We start from the raw sequence: 20,028 nt of genomic DNA, 5'->3' as shown, positions 1-20,028 counted from the left end.
TATGTTTACAATAATGAACATTTTAATCAATTAATTAGTTCTAATTTTAAATACCGACAAAATATAAATTTTGTCGGACGATAATCTATATGGTACTTGACCTCAATTTTATTTTCATTTTTATTAATTAATAAGTGAGGTTGAAAACTATGTAGCACAATTAATATTGTTGCTCGAAACAACAAAGTAATATAGTATTTAGTAAAAAAAAAAAATTATTAAAGAAAATTAGGTTATTATTTGATTTACTCTGATATCTCAGAATAAAAGTTGTAGAAATTATATTAATCATATTTTTATTAAGAAATAATACATCAAAATAGCTAACTGTTTAATATGAACAACAAGGCAAATTGGAAAATGCAACTAAAAGAATAAAATAATAGTTTTTCACACACAATTCATTTTAATTCATGATATCGGTGCATGGATCGATTCAAAAATTCACTTCAAAATTGTGAAAAGAATCTGACAATTAAAGAATAATGTGATAAAAGAAAAACCACGAAAATAAACGTCACCTAGCTAACTAGTTTTCCTTTCTTCTGTAATTAATATGTTGTTTGTGAATTGTGACCTATTATGTGACAATATATACACCAATGTTACATATTGTTTGTTGACACCATAGTCACAAGATTCGCGAATTATACTTGAATTATATCCGAATAATTCGCTTTTTGGGTGATGCTGAATCAAATGCCGAATTATTCGGTTGACTGAACTTTGACCGAATTAAATCCGAATGATTCAAAAATTTTATGAATTTTTTTTTTGAATTTTACAAATTATTCGCGAATTTTTCCCAGAATATATATTTTTTGTTTTATTTTTTTTTTGCTCTCTTGCAGAACTGAGATTTCTAATCCAAATAATTCCGAATCATTCCTGAATTATATCCGAATTATTCCCGAATCACAAACTTTTAACCTCGTCGAACCGAATTCGAATAATTTATTTGTCACTATGGCTGACACGTCTTGAACTTTTAATGCTCTACCATAGCTCTTAACGACTTACATTTAAGTGGTCATACTTTGGATGCTTTCTTGTGCACAGCATAGTAATTGTTGGAATGTATTTTCAAAAATAATTCGGATAGTTAAATAAATTAGAATAATTATATTCATTCCCACATTCTTGTTCTTTTTATATCCCCACAGTTAGGCCCTGTTCGGTTGCACCAGTGGGAATAGGAATGGGTACGGGAATGAAAAATTTTGAACTGAAAATTACTGTTCACGTGGGAAAAAAAAATTTCAGTCTGAGTGAATTTTCATTTTCCCACGTGAACAGTGATTTTCACGGTGCAGCCGAACAGGCCCTTATAATAGATGAAGGTTGTACCATAGTTCCCACTAATTATATGGTCCTTTTTTTTGTTCCCACACTCGTCCTGCGTCAATCTTCAATCTTCATATGTATAAATATATAGAAGATCATAAATTAATACTTGCATGCGTAACTTCATATGACCACCTGCTTTTTCAATCTCTCAATGGTCCTTGTATCAACCTTCTCAATGCGTAACTTCATAGACAATCAGATTCTCGCGTATTCTGTATTTTATATCAAAACAAATCGTCGAAGAAACTGGACAAAGCATTAAAATGAACTCATTTATTCTTCTGGAAAAAAAAAATGTACTCATTACAATAACCACAATCTCATGATTATTTTCATAGCATATTCAGTTGGAATCAGAAGATTTCTACAGTAAGTTAACATTTGATAAATAGAAGTATTAAATGCATGAGATATAACACCAGCATCTTCACGGGATACCAACTCAGAGCATATTATAAAGGATCCGGTGGCCCGAGTCATGTCAGAACCATAATAAAACAAAGAACAAAGAGGAATATACCCATTTTTAGAAAGGCTCAGCGCCATACAGAGTGGTTTTTGAAGCCGTATTTGCTGCCTCCCTCCAGTTCTTGCCGGTAGTCAAGTGTCCAGTACTCAAAAGAGCAATCTATAAAGTTGTAGTAGCCTCCATGAAGGTTAAGCTTCCCTTCATTGACCTTCTTCTCTATCCATGGGTATGTCAGTAAGTTTAGGAGTGAACTATTAACTGATTCCTGTTAACAAAATGAAAGGTAAAAATACATCAAATTTTAAAGATTTCAAATAGTGAATAGGCATGTCTTGGGGACTATACTATGAAGGTATATTTCACCAGTGGTCAACTATGAGGCAGCCATGCTCAAAACTAGCTAACCAATTGTGATTCTCTCAAGTTTAACATTGTCAAATGCAGAATTGACTGGTCAATTTATTACAGTCTAATAATAACAACTCAATTTTACCAACCATACTAGGAAAAAAATAATTTCCCACAAGTTTGACAGCAAAAATGTTTTACATCATTGGATTTCTCAGGAAATTTTCCAAACACATTAGTTTTCAAAACAAAACAATGGGTTTGTTAAAAAATTGTGGGATTTGACAACTCATAGGCTGGGCTTTTTTTTTTTGATGGTTAGTTGGCAAGTGCCAAGGTAGCAAATATATTATAAGAAAATGTTATTTACAAACATAGCACTATACATAGACTGGGCTTTAATTAGTGTGTTCAGAGTTTCATTATTGACAGCCATATTTTCTATCTATTGTGCTTTTAAACAAGTTGAATGGACGGATTGGAACTAAGCAAAAGTCTAGGAACTGTTGTGATAAAAATACACATCTTGAATAATTTAAAATTTTGGTATTACTTCAATGACCTTCAGCAAAATTCAACCTTGTTAAGTATCAGCTCTTCATTTTTTTTATGTAATAATGATTACATTGCATGATTGTCTATAAAGCAAAACAACACATAAAGAAATTACGTTCAGCTAATAATGTGTATGCCATATAATTGCATTTGACTACCGCAAAAACTAAAATATGTGATGCATCATGCTTTAACTAATACAGTGAGCAAGGGAGAGGAAAGAAGTGATTGAAAGGTACCATTTCACAATGTTGGCATTGTTTATCAAAGTTCATGTATCCATATGCAGCTTTTGTGGTTAGTCTTGCACTCTTAGCAACTGAAAGCCAACCTTTGATACGTTCTCTGAAATATGTTGTACACACATGAAAAGAAAATAATTAAAAAATATATATAAATAATAAAAATTAAAAAGAGTTATGAGAAACCAAGTCATACCCAAAATCACCATCATTTTGCATAAGTGCATTAATGCCCCCACATTTGCTGTGACCAATAATTAATATGTCCCTAATCTGAACATATTAATACCAGAGTTACTTATTTCAATAATATAATTCACTAAAAGTTACTTATTTCAATTTTATAGCCAGGAAGTAGTACCAATGGAAGGCTGGCTGCGAATTCAAGAGCAGAAGTTGTCTCCGATGGCCCATGCTACAATTGGGGAAAAAAAAAATAGAGAAGAAACTGATGTAGTGAATTTCAAGCAATGAGTTGTGAAAAGTAAGCAAAGAACTAAAATTATTTGACATTTAGAGTTACCTCATAAGGAGGAACAAGATTTGCAATATTGCGTACAGTGAAAGCTTCACCTGGTTGGATTCCTAAAATCTTGGTGGGGCAAACCCTAGAGTCACAGCATGCAACAATAAAGTACTGCATTTGCAAGAAAAGTTGTATTGTAAGACAAATTGTCCATCTAAAATTATGTACTTCATAACAAAATTGGAAAATCAGGTTGTCTTTTTTGTAAATAAAATCACCATAGTGGACATGAATACTATACAGGTGTTCCTGTATGGTACCAACACATCTGTATAGGTACAAGACGATTTAAGGTCAGACACTAGCTCATATTTTTTTTTTTTTTTTTTTTTTAATTTATCATTCAGGTAAGCCCAGATAAACCAATACCACAGATACCTTGTCAAATCGAAACCTATCCTGATATATCCCTCTAAACCAGAAAAATTCACTTATACCCCCCCACCCTCTCTCTGAAACACAAAAAGTTAACCAACACAAGTTTCCTAACTAACCCACTTTACTTAATCAAAATTTGTGATCTTTTGTGGTTGATTATTACTCCCCTTGAAAGCTGTACAAAGGATACTTTGCACTATTTTGCAACAGTATATGTGAAATTACTCAATTTTTCTTATTTTAATTTGAGGTTTATTTACAGGCCTTTTTATTCTAATTTAGTGTTATTTTAAAATCAAAATAAACCCAATAGTCACTGCACTTTACCTTTGGATCTTGGCCCTGAGCAAGCTTTTTATAATAATCAGAATTTGCCCTATAGGAGAAAGAACAACCACAAATTAGTAAAATCAAGTTGTAAAATTCCTGATTTTCCAAATATAAAGCAATTTACATACAAGCTCACTTACAGGTAGTCACTCTCCTTGAATTTGTAAAACCTGTTTTTCAGCACCTCAAGACCATCAATGCATTGACCCCGACCTGCCAATTTGCTATCAGCCAAAGTGGTTGGTTGAATATCAGATTCCTGGGAAGCCTTTGCTACATGTCCGTGTTTCGACCTAAAAAAAGGAGATAAAGAGACATCTTTCACTTTCAACTAATGAAATTTTCTTGTCAAACTAACAGAAAGAACTTGATCCAACATATAAATAAACAAATACCAAATTAAAAGAGAAAAGCACTTTGACTATAATTAGCTCATACCCCATGGTTCATTGAAACTTTTTTTATAAAATATAATTAAAAATAAGAAAATATAACACAAGAGGTTGATTGGGTGATTTTTCACATAAACCATCAGTACCGAAAGGGGTGGGGGGGTTGCGGTGTTGTAGGGTACGAACTCCTGATTTGGTACACCCCCCCGCCCATCCCCCCCCCCCCCCCCCCCCCCCCCCCACTGTTTTTATATAAAAAAAGGGCTGTATCGAACCATAGATTCAGTTCACACGGGTGACCGAATCCCTGGATATTGAATCTATGGTTCGGTACACCCAATGTTTTACAAAATTGGTCTTGTGCGCAGCTTGTGACAGGGTGTGTACCGAAGGTAGGACTCGGTACCCCATGGGGTGTACCGAATCTTACCTTTGGTACTGATGGTTTTTGTAACTTTGAATGCAATCACCCTCTTTTGTTAATATTTTTTTAATTACGATTTATAAAAAAACATTCTGGTTCATCAATGCTAGGTTACAAATAAGATGTATTGTATTTGGCTACGAATGAATACCAAATCAATTTGAATAGTCCATATGATATTGGCGATTACTATATTAAACTATTGCATTGCAATTAATTATGTGTTTCTACTATCAGTTTGACACAAGTCAAAATTCAATGAAAAATTAAATTGCTATCTAATATCCTTCCCAATTTAAACCAATAATCAATAAATCACTTACTGGTCTGATCCTCGCACAATCAAACCCGCGGTGAGTGATCTGCTCCGTTTCATCAATCGATCATTAATCTGATTAAAAAAGAAAAAAACCCCATCAAATTAAGGTCAGGGTTAAATTTCCCCAAATTGAGAGAAAGGGGGAAGCATCTCACTGACAACAATCATAGATTTCCCGAAGGGCGTATCAATGGATTCAACATCGGAGACCCTGGACGCGAATTGGATTCCAGAGGAAAGCGGAGCTCGGAGGAGAGCAGCCATGGCGACAGGAGGAGGCCTGGACTAGGGTTAGCAATCGGTTTAGATCTAGCTCTGGGATTTGGAAGTTGGATCATTGAGAAAATAAAATGGAGGGAGGCCTCGATTTAAAAGAAGCGGTGGAAGAAAGAGACCGAGAGAGAGATTGACGGAGAAAACAAGGATGCTAGTTTTTGTGGTTGGAGATGTTTTGATGGCGAAAATAAATTAATTAACTCTCGATTAAAGATAATCAATACCGACAAAATTAAATACCCTTAGGTAATAGAAATTTTGTGTTTACATAAAAACCGTTTGATTTGCTCTGAAGGACCCAGATTATCATCGAACGTCCTAGATCTAACGATAAATATAATGTTACCTTAGAGGTTTAGGACTCAACCGACACGTGTCCGTAAGAAGTTTCAGAACTTGGCAGTATCAAAGAAGTGCGCGGGCAGATATGAATAACTGATCCGCCGTACATTGTAGATCACAGTAGTTGGATGAGGATCAACGGCCCAGATCTTCTGTCAATCATAGCGTTGTACTGTAGATGATCAGGAATCAACACATAAAGCGAAAATCGGAAAATGCAACTGCATTGGCTGTAACATTCCCAGTTGTTTTCTTTGTAATTTTTTATTGACATGTGGATTACAAGTTGAATACAAATTGTACTGCATTGGCTGCACTATTAGAAACAACTACTTTGTTTTTTCTTTTTTCTTTTTTTTCAAATATAAATATAACATGTTTATTAAAACACAAACATCATACTTGAGTTCAGACAATGTCTAAAAGTTAATTTAATTAACAGATATCCAAGTTGTGTGTATATAATATTAACCTGTTTTAAAATATATTCTACGACTAAAATGTAAAGTTCAGAAAATATATTAACCTTTTTCCTTTTATTCAAGAAAATAATATATGATAAACGAGATGACTCAAATGCCCCATTGCTTTATACTCCAATTGTATCAAATACTTTTATTTTTAATTTTAAAGTCCAAATAAAACATCTGAACCACTCAACATGATATCCATGTTAAAATGTTCTTAGAGATCAAATTTTATATTTTTTGAATTTTTTGTTATTTTTAAGATAGGTACAAAATCAATATTTTTCAGAAAATTATGGATCATCTAAAAACAATGATTTTGTACCTTTCTTAAACAATAGTAAAAAAATTCCAAAAAAATATAAAATTTGATCTCCAATCATATTTTAACATGAATATCATATTGGGCTGTTCAGATCGTATGTTTGAAATTTGAAATTGAAAATAAAGATGTTAGAGTATGTTTGGGGAGCAAGAAGTAATGGGACATTTGAGCCCTCCTCATGATAAATATATTTATTTGGAGGTCAAAATTTATGATAATTTTTTTCTAATATAAAGGTACTCAACTTAATTTGTCATTGATTTCTAAAAATTACCAATTATTATTCTAAATTAATGCTTAAACAAGATATACATAAATATTTAGATGTACGTTAGAATTATCCACATCTAAATCTGTTATCAAAATAATTGATTAAAATAATTCTTTGAATTTGATCCAAAAATGTCCATTTCCTCCCAAATCCATTTCAATATATTTAATATCTTAATTAAATAAGACCATTCATCATATCATGTATTTTTTATTATTTATTTTTCTACACCAACTATAACATACCAATCTGTTTTACTTAAATTGGAGTTCGAACACCGGGAGATTTTAGAGATAAAGATATTGACAGAGCTAGATTGGATTCATACAGTACATCAGTCAAATACTTTTTTTTTTTTTTCATTTTATCTCTACTGTCAATTGTTACATGAAGTTAAACTAGCTCTGTAAATAGGAAAATAACCGGTCAGGTAGAGAAAGTACTAACTATAAACGGATTGATCCTGTGACATGTCCGTAACATGTCGTACAGCTGCAAAATCCAGCAGCACATTGCCACGTGGCAAAACCTCCTTGTTTTATCCAGCGTCAAGAACATTTTCTGGGTTAGTGGTAAGAAAACGACAAAGCATTTATTATTAATTGTCTACTTGCAGATTGTGGAAAGCGCCCGAATTGTTGGAGAGCACATGGTTTCTGTAATCTCTGCGCAAGATTCCGGGATTATCTGTGGCGAGAGAAAAAAATATAATCACATGAATGAAATAGAGGGAGTGTAGATAACCTTAAGGCTGTGCTCCAATTGAAGGTACAAGGAGGGAGAGAAAGTGAAATTCACTGTGCGGAAGAGAAATGAACCTCAGACTGCCCAGTCAGATCAAATCCACTTGTTCTAGAAGGGAGAAAACGGAGAGGGAGCGGAGAGGAACAACTACTGTTCAGAGGAGAGACGAGGTGAACACCGTAAACATTTTTGGTCAAATTTTTCACCTTCGAATCGGAGTGTAAGTTCACTGTTCGGAGGGGAGACTCACCCACAAAACTCTTTCTTCCCTTTTTATTAATGAGCTTTTACTTTTGTTTTGTGGAGCACAGTCTAAGTGTCGATTTTTTTATAGCATTCCAAGAAAATAAAATTCATGATATCATTTTAAGTTTACAGAATATATACAGACGGATGATTCATTGCATCCGGATACCTAAATAACTGAAATTTTAAGTTTGAATCTCAACCGTTCAATATGTTTCGACACGAACATTAAAGAGAACTTGTAATTCTACTTGAGACTAAATTAATTTGAATTCTGATGAAACGATCTAAATCTCATTTAAAATTTGTGATTACATTTAGGCTGTGCTCCAATCAGGAGGACAAATCCTTCATTGAAGGGAAGGAAGGAGAGACGCTCTCAGATTGGAGCTGTCCGCCACGCTTACTTGCTCCAGAAACGAAGAAATCAGAGAGAAGAGGAAGAGAAACGCTACTGTTACAGAGGTAACTATACGCAGGGGCGGACGCAGGATTTTTGTCAGGGCGGGGCAATAATCGGATGCAAATAGTTTATTGGGTTCAAACCCAATTGCTTATCGGGTTCAAACCCAATAGCTTATCGGGTACAATTCAACATAACAAAAAAAATACCAATCAATATAATAAAAATCCTAAATTACTTGAAAAAAATCAACAATTCAAAAAAAAAAAAAAAAAAAAAACATTTTGGTTCAACTAATTTTTGCTATTTGGGATCAGCGCTTATTTGGGCTCCGCTAATTTGTTTCGCTCAGAGTTTATATGAGCTCCGTTCTGTCTATTAGAATTCCAAAATGGGCTACAGGGGGGCAATTTGAATTCCAGGGAGGGGCAGAGGTCCGAAAAACATATTTTTAGCACTATTTTTGAAAATCCAGCGGGGGGCAGCTGACCCCCCTGTGCTACAGTAGATCCACCCCTGACTATACGTACAAAGTTCTGAAATTCGTTGGTGCTAATTTTGGACGTATTCCCATATGGCCATATGAGTCCCTCCCTAAAAAATGCTTATGTGGTCCCATTAATTTCGATTTATATCTCCAAGAAAAATGAATGCGAAGTTCCAACCTTGTGATCATTTTCTTTTGGTGCCTTTCGAGATAAATTTTCTTAATCTTATCATTTGTTTCTTATTTAATTCACACAAACTGCCACACATCAGTTTATTTAAGGACCTATCAAATCCTATAAAAATATACCTGGACCACTAAATTAATTAGAGTGCCAATAACTATCTAAAATTAGACCTCCTCGATCCTACTCTTACTCATTTAAAATTAATCTTTATCTTTATCTGCAGTGGCGGAGCCACTTATACTAAATGAGATCAATTGACTCAATTTATTTTCAAAATTTTTATACTTATTAGTAAATTTATATATAATTTAGTAAAAAAAATACTATGGAACTGTCAAATTGACTCCATTCGCAATACAAAATTTCATATGTTTGACCTCTGTTCATCTTTAACCCCCATACTCTGAAGGTTTGGCTCTGCCCTGTTTATCTGTATATTCTTTTTATCCATTAAAATGAATGAGAATGTATAAAAAAACATTATCAAATAAATTAGAAACTTATATGATCAAATAATAAAAAAATGTAGCAAACAAATGAATATGTTAGTTCAAATACATCATGTACATATCATCATAAATATAAAATGGTCATCATTTAAAATATATATATATAAATTACTAATTTAATAAAACTATATAAAATGATTTATGAGTTAATATTGCCATAATAATAAATTTAATACAGTTAAATTTGTGAATCAAACAAAATAAATAAACAAACATAAACATTTTATAGATCCCCTTAGGTACCTAATGGTGTCAGATTAGCTCCCAGTCAAATTATGCAAGAATTAATTCTGGTATGTTTAAATTAATGAGACGGCTTTGAGCATGCAGAGACATAACAAATGATTTGGATGTAGGTATACAATATTGTTAATTTTTAATTAATTAAGAGACTTTCCTGAGAAGATGAAAACAAATGATGATGTTCTTTACACGATAATTATAATTTTTTTTTAAATTCAAAATCGTCTTCTCTTAGATTTCACAATTTTATTCTAAACTTTTTTGTTGATGCTTTTCATGAATTATGGTTATATTTATGATTCAAAAATCATCAAAAGCATCTTGCTTGGAATAAAAAAAAAATGGTTATATTTATGTAGTTGAAGGTCATTGAGACAATCTAACTATATTTCATTGTGTATATTTGAATAAAATAAATTATTAAGAATTAAGGCCAAGTTCTTAATTAGTGTTATATTTAGACTTGTGATATCAAACTGACAAATCAAGTCAAAGTTATAAAGAGTTACGACATCACAAATAAATATATCAAATGTCTTATTTTTTGGCATACATCATAAACAAGAAAACTAAAACTTCACAAAATTATTTAAATGAAAATATTAAGATCTAAAAAAAAAAAAAAGAGTGGACCGCCTCGGCGATTAGGTCCTCAGAGTGGACTCCCCTATGGAGACGGTTGGGGAAGTTTAAAAAAAAATGAGGGTATTTTCATTAAAAACTTGTTTTTTAGGATATTAATAAAAAATTCGGAAAAAAAGCTGACAATGCATTATTCAATGTCTAGTTGCAAAAATGAGAAAGTAAAAGGAGATTATTGTTAATTTTTAATTGCCAATCGCCAGGATTGTTGGAGAGAAGTGGACACATGGCTCTGTGAAAGATTCCAAGATTATCTGTGGCTGATGTAGAAACCACCATTATATCGCGAGTCATCGTAACATGAATCCAAACAAAAGAGACCGCTGTTAACTGACAGGGATTATTTTTAATTTAAATCAAAATGATTATGTTAAGTACGACTATTAATATTAAATTGTAAATTTAATTACAGTTCATACTTTTCTCTTGTCAGTAGAACAGAACACAAGGAGACGCACATGCTTGTTTTCAGATCTGGTTTGTTGTGCTCAATTAATTATTGTGGTCAATTAAGTGCTGTCTAATGCGGTTCTTAGAATAGCAATAATTATAATATTAACAAATAGGTGGAATAGGTGAAGAATTTGAAATATAAATAATTCGAGAATAGGTCTTTAAAATAGTTCATTATAAAAAGCAGAATAAATATATTTAATTTTAATGGTTTCAGAAAGAAAATATGTTGCCAATAATTCTCAATTAATTCACAAATTTTATAAACCTGGCACATAATTCACAAATAATTAAAAAATAATTCCATAAATTCATTAAATTTTATGTATTATATATTTATTTAGAAAGAGGCTAAAGCGGTTTGGATCGACATATTGAACTTTAGTAACAACGATATAGTATGTGAGGCATTTGAACCATCCTCATAATCGATAAGCAATTGGTTGCTAATTTCAGCAATTTTGTCAATTTTATTATTCTTGAATTATTCACACGAAGTGAAAGCTCTACAAATTTTATAATTGAGATTTAGAAATTTGCAATTTCATAATATTCGAATTGAGAGCCATACGAATTCCCCAATATAAAAATTGGGAATTTCTTACATGGTGCAACTTTACAGCATTACAGTGTTATTTGAGTTTCGTTGGATTATTTGAGACATATCTTCGGCCTTCATTTCAGATTTTTCAGGTAAAATGGACTGAATTAGTTCCCTGGAAATGGGCTGGATATATGGGCCGAGAAGTTAATGGGCTGGATATATGGGCCGAGAAGTGAAGCATGTTTTAATTTGTCAACCCTTTAGATTTCTGAGAGTGATCCTTGAATTTGAATTTCATAGTTCAATCATGATCCTCCATCTATAAATATTTTAGAAATGTTGATAAATTTATGTTTCTTAATCATCTTTCTCAATTAATAATGCACGTTACTCTGTTTGTCAAGAATACGATTTAGTGACTCGTTTAGCAACTAAATTGGCCAAAAGAAATAAATAAATTACATGGCACATAAATGGAGCTTGCAGAAACTAAGAAAAATTTAATAATTTGGAATTATAATTTTGACTTTTAATTAGATATAAATTGTTCAGTAGAAGGAAGGTGTTCTTAAGTTTATCAAGTTTCTTTGTGAACTTTACTCTAAAACCTATCAGATTGACTTCAAATGAAGAATTCGAATAGTTGAACTCATCTACTTTACGAGTGGCGCATCTACGTGCGAAAATTTTAAATTTTCGAATTAATTTAGTATAAAGTCAAGCGGCCAAAATTAGAAGGTTTATAAATTAATTTTTATGCATTAATCTTTTGAACGTTTTTTGAACACTTGATTCCATATGAAATTAATTCCAAAATTGAATTTTTTTTTGCACAAAGACACATCACTCGTAATATAAAAGAATGTCAATGATTCAGATTCATTGTAAAATAGATGAGTTTCAACGGTTTAGACGTTAAATATTACCAGAAGTCTCCCACATTCACTTAATTATTTTCTAATTTATGAATTATATATTAAAATTAATTTCTGTTGTACGTAGGTGATTTACGCAGTATCTTAAAAAAACATAAGTCCATATATATATAGCCCAACAACCAGTAATCTACCAAATGCACTTGTCACTTCTCTGGTGAACCATATCTATACTTTTCATTTGGTAAAATAGATTAATTAATTAACCTCAAATTAACTAGTCTCCTAGTCATATACCTGATGCAGTTGGTCAAATCTACTCTAAGCCTCCAATATAGGTTCTTTGTGGCAATCAACTAAATGCATGAAATAAACTACAGGCACTAGTGGAAAAACAGGAATCAGGATCGGCTTATCTGGATCGGGTGTACTGACCAACCGATACTAATACCTACCTGAATCGGTTCTATCACTAAAACCGATACTAAAAGCTAATGAAAGCACAGCACATGCACTATCAGCATCGGTTCTAATATTAAAACCGATGCTGATACTATCAGCATCGGTTCTAAGTTTAGAACCGATTCTGATTGTAAAGTATCAGCATCGGTTCTAAGCTTAGAACCGATGCTGATAGTTCTTATTTAGCTTTATCCCGAAGTCTGATTCTTCACAGAATCATTTTTCTTTCTTCTTCCTCCATTGCTTGGCGCAGCAGCTATCTTACTGGGCATTGATCAGCTATCTCACTCTTCGTTCTCAGGTTCATTAATTGATTAATCATCTCTTTTCTCAAGTTTGATGTTAGATCTAGCACAATTTAGGTTCTAATTCGGCCCATTTTATAAACCCTAATCTATCTTTTAGGTTTTAATACATTTTTATATTTTAAGCTTTTCTTTATATGTGAAGATGAGCAAATTCATGATATATATGAATTTTTGATATAACTATATTTGCACATGCATGCTATATTTGAGCTTTTGATATATACCCATATATACCCTAGCATGCATCATATATATGTTATATAGTATTTGGCTAATATGCTATGGGTTGCATAGAGGCCTCCCGTGCTACGGCTCAATATTTGAGTTTTCAAAATACTCACGGTCGATCCGAACCGTTTATCTTGTTCTCCATATTAATATGTGTTTGGAGACCAAATTTGACATTTTTTGGAAATTGTTTACTATTTTTTATGGTCCAGATTTGTCTGAAAAACAACGATTTTCAATAAATCTAAAAAAATAGTTAAAAATTTCCAAAAAATGTAAAATTTGGTCTCCAAACACATATTAATACGGAGAACAAGATAAACGGTTCGGATCGACCGTGAGTATTTTGAAAACTCAAATATTGAGCCGTAGCACGGGAGGCCTCTATGCAACCCATATATAGCATCGTAGCCAAGTCCATGATATATATATATACATCTCTTATTTAGGTTCTGATGGTTTAATTTTGTAGTTTGGCTATTATTGAGAGATTTGGTGCAGCGATCTTCATCTCACTCGGTACGGCATCTAAAAAAGTTGTAAGTACCACATAAAACTCATGTTTAATTAGTTTTGTGCATAAATGTGTATTTCGATAGCTAGACTAAATAGATTTGTAGTAAGTATGTAGCTAGAGTATTGTCTTGAGAGCCAAAACCGCATGATTAATGCCTTTAAGTCATGATACCCGTTCAAAATTAATCCATTAGGGATTAATTTTGAATAGTCCCCGTTTTGGGACTGCTCTTTGAATACTTTGTCTCAATTAGGATGTGACCACTTGTTAGTCGTGTTTTAGTATTTAAGAAAATTTCGGCAGCATTTCTCCTTATTAGTTCCCCGAATACTCGGGGAACTAAGGGGAAATGCTGCCGAAATTTTCTTAAATACTAAAACACGACTACCAAGTGGTCACTACTGAGACGAAGTATTCAAAGAGTGGGATAGGATGGTAACCAGGCCCCATGTAAGCCTTACTGGGATAGGATAGTTATCAGCATCGGTTCTTAAGCTAGGAACCGATGCTGATCGGCTTCCCTCTCCAACCGGCGCATCTATATTCTTTAAAACTTACAAATTTTTCAAAAACCCAAAACCTCATAACCTCAAAACCCTCTCCTCCGCCGTGACCTAGCCCTGATTTGAAACCTCAAAACCCGGTTCTGTGTTCTCTTCTCCGCCGTGACCTAGCCGTGACCTAGCCGTGCATTTTGAGTTTCCATTGCTCTTCTCCTCCGCCGTTCCAGTGGCCCGGTCCTGTCTTCTCCTCCGTCGGCTCTATTGCTCGGCCCTCTCCTCTCAGTCCTCTCGCCTCTCATTTTAGGTAAGTTTGCTATTTTAGTTTTGCTATTTTAAGTAGTTCCAAATTATCAAATCAAATCAATTCGGTTTCAAATCAACCAAACCGAATTTATAAATTGTTTACAATTCGGGTACCAAACCGAATTTAGAAATTGTTTTAGAGATTTGTTTAACATTTGAGAGAAATTTGTTAGAAATTTGTTAGAAATAATTTGTTTAATTCGGGTACCAAGTATTTTAAGAATATACTTGTTAGTAATTTGTTACAAATTTGATAGATTAGGGTACCAATTTAAGAGGTACCAATTTGAGAAATAATTCGGGTACCAATTTAATTCGGGTACCAATTGAATTTAGAAAATTCTTGTTGCTAATTCTTTTTGTTGGTATATTATAATTTCGGTTGTTGTTGGTACTTAGCTTAAGAACCAAAATAAATGTTGTTGGTACATTAGAATTGTTGGTACATTACTAATTGTTGGTACATTAATTAGAATAATTGTTGGTACCTAGCTTAAGAACCAAAATAATTGTTAGACATTTGGAAATTGTTGTTGGTACATTAGAATTTGGGTTAATAATTGGTTTAGTTACCAAACCAAAATAATTGGTGTGGATTTATTTGTTGATTTAATTTGAATTGGTTTGAAGTTAGTTTGGATTTATTTGGACTTTGAATTTATTTGGACTTGGATTTATTTGGACTTGCAAATTCAGATATGGAAAGCAATAGTGAGACAGCCTCGGCTAAGAAACGAGGAAGAGGGCCTAATGCAATTAAGGAGAAGTTTAACGAGAAAGGGAAAGAGCTGGAACTTGACAAGTTTCACAGGCCGGTTGTTACTACGGAAACAACGTCTTTTCCAACGGAATTCGGTATATTGGTGAGAATGAATATTCCTATAAGTTTCGTATTGTGGAAAGATGTTCCAGAAGAGAACAAGCTGAAAATATGGGAAACACTGAAGGTAAATAACGTAGTACTAAGTTCACAAGCTTTCATTTGATATTAAATAACTCTAAATTTTGATTTCTATTTGTTTGGCAGCTGAGATGGGGTATAAAAGAGGAAGAAAAAGTGAGGAACTATTATTATCAGAAGATGGCTACTTATCACCGGAGGTGGCGAACCGAGATGACTAAAGTGTGGCGCGCGGGTGAGACTCCCGATTTTGCCAAGCAAAATATGGAAGAAAAAGACTGGGAGGTATTTGTCAAGTATCGAGAGACGGAGGAGTTTGAGGTATGTTTATTTCTGCGGATCACCTACCTTATCTCTAAGTAAGAATTCAAATACTCTTATAATTAAGGCCTACAATGATTGTCTTGACATATTAATTGTAGACTGCTAGCAAAATTGGAAAGGAGAATCAGGCCAAAAATGAGTATCCGCATTTCTTAGGATCTAGAGGTTACATGAGCGAGGGTTTTCGGAGTAGGCTTACAGATGCTATGCAGACGATTGCAGACGAGAAAACATCTAGTGATCCGTCTTCCCAAGGCTCAACAAGTGCATTGAAACCAGAAGAGGTCCTTGATATGTCGATTGAGCATAGGCACGTCACCTGGAGACTAGGAAGACAAAAGCTCGATAAGGAGACCAAGGAACGCTTTTATCCAGAAACATACGTATCGGTCATCGAGAAGATTGTAAGAATTTTAGATATTGTCATTCATTGAAACCTCTACTTTACTTTATTAGTTTATTGTAAGAATTTTAGATATTGTCATTCATTGAAACCTCTACGTTAATTTATTAGTTTATAACATGTTGTCATTCCAGGAAGAACAAGAGGCGGCTCTGAAAAAAGGCTTGTTGGCCGTCGAACGATACGACGATGTTCTCGGAAAATCTCTGCCAAATCCGGAACATCCTGGGAGGGTGAGAGGAGTGGGAGGTTTGGTTCCTATCAGGAAAATATACGAGAAGAGCTCAATAAGGAGGAGACGCGCTCCCTCGAGTTCTGAAGCAAAAATGAGGGAAGAACTGAGGGAAGAAATGGAGGACAAAGTAAGAGAAATAGAGGTGAGACTAGAAGCAAAAATGAGGGAAGAAATGAAGTCTCAACTTGCACTTTTGGTTCAGCAGTCAATGGGCCAACAAGTTCAGACGTTTACCCCAACAGTCCTTTAGAGCAGCAGCCAGTCAGTCAAACCAATTGCAGATCTTTCCGGGTATACTGAGGTAATGCAAATTCAAATTCAATAATATTCAAATTTCACCATTTATTTTCCATTACATGTTGTACTGTTCATACGTTTTAGTTTATTCGAGTAAATACATATATCTGAACAGGAGGCAGAAATAAGCTGCAAACTCCAGGCAGCTGTCAATGGGAACACTGTTACAGTAGCCGTGGGGACAATTCATGTTCCAGTTGCACCCGGTGGAACAATTCACGGCAGACCGATGCCGCTCGACCATGCAAGAGTGATGGTGGATGGTATTTTCGATGCGGACTTCATAAATCACCCATTACCTGTACCAAATGGCGAGCAGGAAACCCTAAAGGATGCCCTCGGCAGTTTCACTGCATGACCGATGTCCATGATAGCGATAGGTTCAGCTGAGGTATATTATTATTACAAGTTCTTATACTTCCGAATTAGTATCTATGTGATAGAGTTATAGATGATTTTGGATTTTACTTCAATTTATTATGAAATTTTGCAGGAACCACGCAAAGAAATGATTATTCCTGGAGGTCCGAAAGCAACGAGTCACTGCAAGGCATTTGATGGTATCAATTTTGACAAGCTGGGACAGACATTCAAGCATATTTGTGATCGGTTTTCGGAGCTAGATGGCAGCCCAATCGAAATCGATTCCCCAGCTGATCTTTTATGTTCAGATGACTCCATATGCGTCTATGCAGATGATTATGCGGCCTTGCTTACTCCACGGGAGTGGCTCACTGTACCAGTTGTTCAGATCTGGATGTTGTGAGTTAATATTTGTAATAATTGCAGATGTTTAGTACTTGTAATTCAAATTTCACAAAATTGAGAACACCTTTGTGTCTTTATTTTGTAGGTATTGGCACAAATACCTCAAGGAGGAATATCCCGATGAGCAGGTTGGTTTCATGGACCCCAGTCAAACGAATGCCACCCTGTTGAATGATGACCGAGGACGTGTTCTTCAATACATAGGGAAAGCACTCCGAGAAAATCAGGACAAGAGATTAATCTTCATACCATACCATCAGATGTTAGTGTTACATATATATATATTCTAATTTTATTATATTTCTTTCAATTCATATAAATTGAATAATATGACATGCTACAAACCTAACATGCAGAAATCATTGGATATTGGTCGTGCTTATGCCAAGAGAACGTGCATTGTACGTGTACGATTCCGATAAGAAAGGTAAAAGAATGCTGATGATCAGTGCTGCTATCGAGGAGTAAGTGTCTTTCCTAAATTTTACGTTTTTTTAGAATACTAATGATTTTATTATTATATTATCATTTCAAAAATGTATCGTAAGTACTGATTGTTCAATGTTTTCATATTTCAACATCGTCTTCATAAAGGAAATGGGTGCTTCTTTAACGGTTCGTAACGATTGCAAGGTAAAAATTCATATTGCGATATAATTATAATGAATATACATATAAGCCACTGTATGCTCGTAAAACAAACATTTTTTTTTTTGAAACTTGTTATGTAGTGCCCACAACAACCAGCCGGCTGGGAATGTGCATATTATACCATGTTGCTCATGCAAGACATAATAAACCACTGTCTCGATGTTTTTCCGCAATTGAAGGTATATATGCATTTATAAATTTTTCAAAAATAAGAATTGTTGTTTCAAATATAATAAAATACATAATTTAATTGTATATATATGCTCTTCACAAATTCTAAAAATGCAGGATATTCCCGCTAAATATACGTTACAACGCTTGGCCGACTTTCGCCAAATGTGGGCCAAAGCCTTGCTGAAAGAAATTAAGACGAGAGGAAGTTAGGAACATGAATTTTTTGTAATAAGTTAGGATGTGTACGATATATAATTAATTTATGATGTGTTTTATTGATAATTAATTTAGGATGTGTTTTATTGAAAATTAATTTAGAATGTGTTTTATTGATAATTTAGGATTTGTGATAATTTCAAATTTCGGCCAGCTAAATAAATATGGAAGCTGGCCATTTAATAAAAAATATTTTTTAAAAATTCAATTGAGTATCAGCATCGGTTCTTACTTAAGAACCGATGCTGATAGTGATTTTCTGAATTAAAATACAAATCAGTATCGGTTTTTCAGTCAGAACCGATGCTGATACTCTATTTTCTGAATTTAAAAAATATAATTTGAAATATACATCTGTATCGGATGTACAGTACAACCGATGCTGATAGTTTTTCCTGAATTTTAAAAATTCTATTTACAAAATAGAACTGCATCGGTTGTTAATTAGAACCGATGCAGATTAGTACCTATCTGCATCGGTTGTTAATTAGAACCGATGCAGATTAGTACCTATCTGCATCGGTTGTTAATTAGAACCGATGCAGATTAGTACCTATCTGCATCGGTTTTTAATTAGAACCGATGCAGATTAGTACCTATCTGCATCGGTTGTAACAACCGATACATATTTGTTTGGTATCTGTGTCGCCCTCATCAGGATCGGTTGTGAACCGATACTGATATCTGTATATAACCGATACTGATTCTATTTTTTCCAATGGTGAGGATCAATATATATACCATGCATTATATATACTAATAACGGCATATGCATTCATGAAATTAGACAGACATTAGAATTAAAATAACATAAATTAATTTAAAGTTAATTTCAAAAGCACTGCAGTCATCAGGGGCGGATCTAGGATTTTCGCGTTAGGGGGGCTAAGAAAATATTGAATTGGATTTAAATCTATTAACTAATTGAGTACTCGATAAAAAACAATGCTTTGACTTATATTGTTCAATGCTCTGACTTGTAATTTCTGATGCTTTAACTTATAACTCTAATTATCAATTATAATTCAAGAAATTTATTTTGATTTTAATACTAAATTTAACCCGAATTACAAATCAAACATCCAGAGGAGGGCAAAGTCTATCAGTACCGATAGATTACTATTAAAACTCAAAATCCAAGAGGGGGCAGCTACCCCTATTACATGCTGGGTCCGCCCCTGACAGTCATGCAATAAATTCATATTGCTTTTAGCGTACATAAATTGAAAAATAAATTCTAATATATCCCACGATTTATAAGATGAATGAACGAATATAAAATTATAAATTAATATTTCTTTTGCCAACATGGCGTTTTGAAAGTTATTTCATTTTAAGAAATCTTTTAGTTTATGACATTACCATATATTCCCAAAATTACAAATGAAATTACC

At 33.5% G+C, this 20,028-nt stretch overlaps 1 protein-coding gene across 2 annotated transcripts; it reads right to left on the bottom strand.

Moving 5' to 3' along the window:
* Positions 1-1,658: 1,658 nt before the first annotated feature.
* Positions 1,659-5,771, bottom strand: LOC144552691 (beta carbonic anhydrase 5, chloroplastic-like). 2 transcript variants are annotated; one of them, XM_078300687.1, is made up of 9 exons: positions 5,486-5,771; positions 5,335-5,402; positions 4,336-4,488; positions 4,193-4,241; positions 3,485-3,598; positions 3,323-3,376; positions 3,158-3,234; positions 2,959-3,064; positions 1,659-2,081 (listed from the first exon to the last, which is right to left on the bottom strand). In XM_078300687.1, the coding sequence occupies exons 2-9, from the start codon at positions 5,385-5,387 to the stop codon at positions 1,884-1,886; spliced, it is 804 nt and encodes a 267-aa protein (XP_078156813.1). In that variant the 5' UTR covers positions 5,388-5,402; positions 5,486-5,771; the 3' UTR covers positions 1,659-1,883. The 2 variants fall into 2 exon arrangements, with proteins under 2 accessions (XP_078156813.1, XP_078156812.1); XM_078300686.1 differs by having other exon boundaries at positions 5,490-5,771.
* Positions 5,772-20,028: the final 14,257 nt, after the last annotated feature.

Source organism: Carex rostrata, chromosome 4 (genome assembly GCF_964058835.1).
Source record: "Carex rostrata chromosome 4, lpCarRost1.2, whole genome shotgun sequence".
In the NCBI taxonomy this organism is placed as follows: Eukaryota; Viridiplantae; Streptophyta; class Magnoliopsida; order Poales; family Cyperaceae; genus Carex; species Carex rostrata.
The sequence above is the reverse complement of the archived record's forward strand: the minus strand, read 5'-3'. Positions and strand labels throughout refer to the sequence as shown.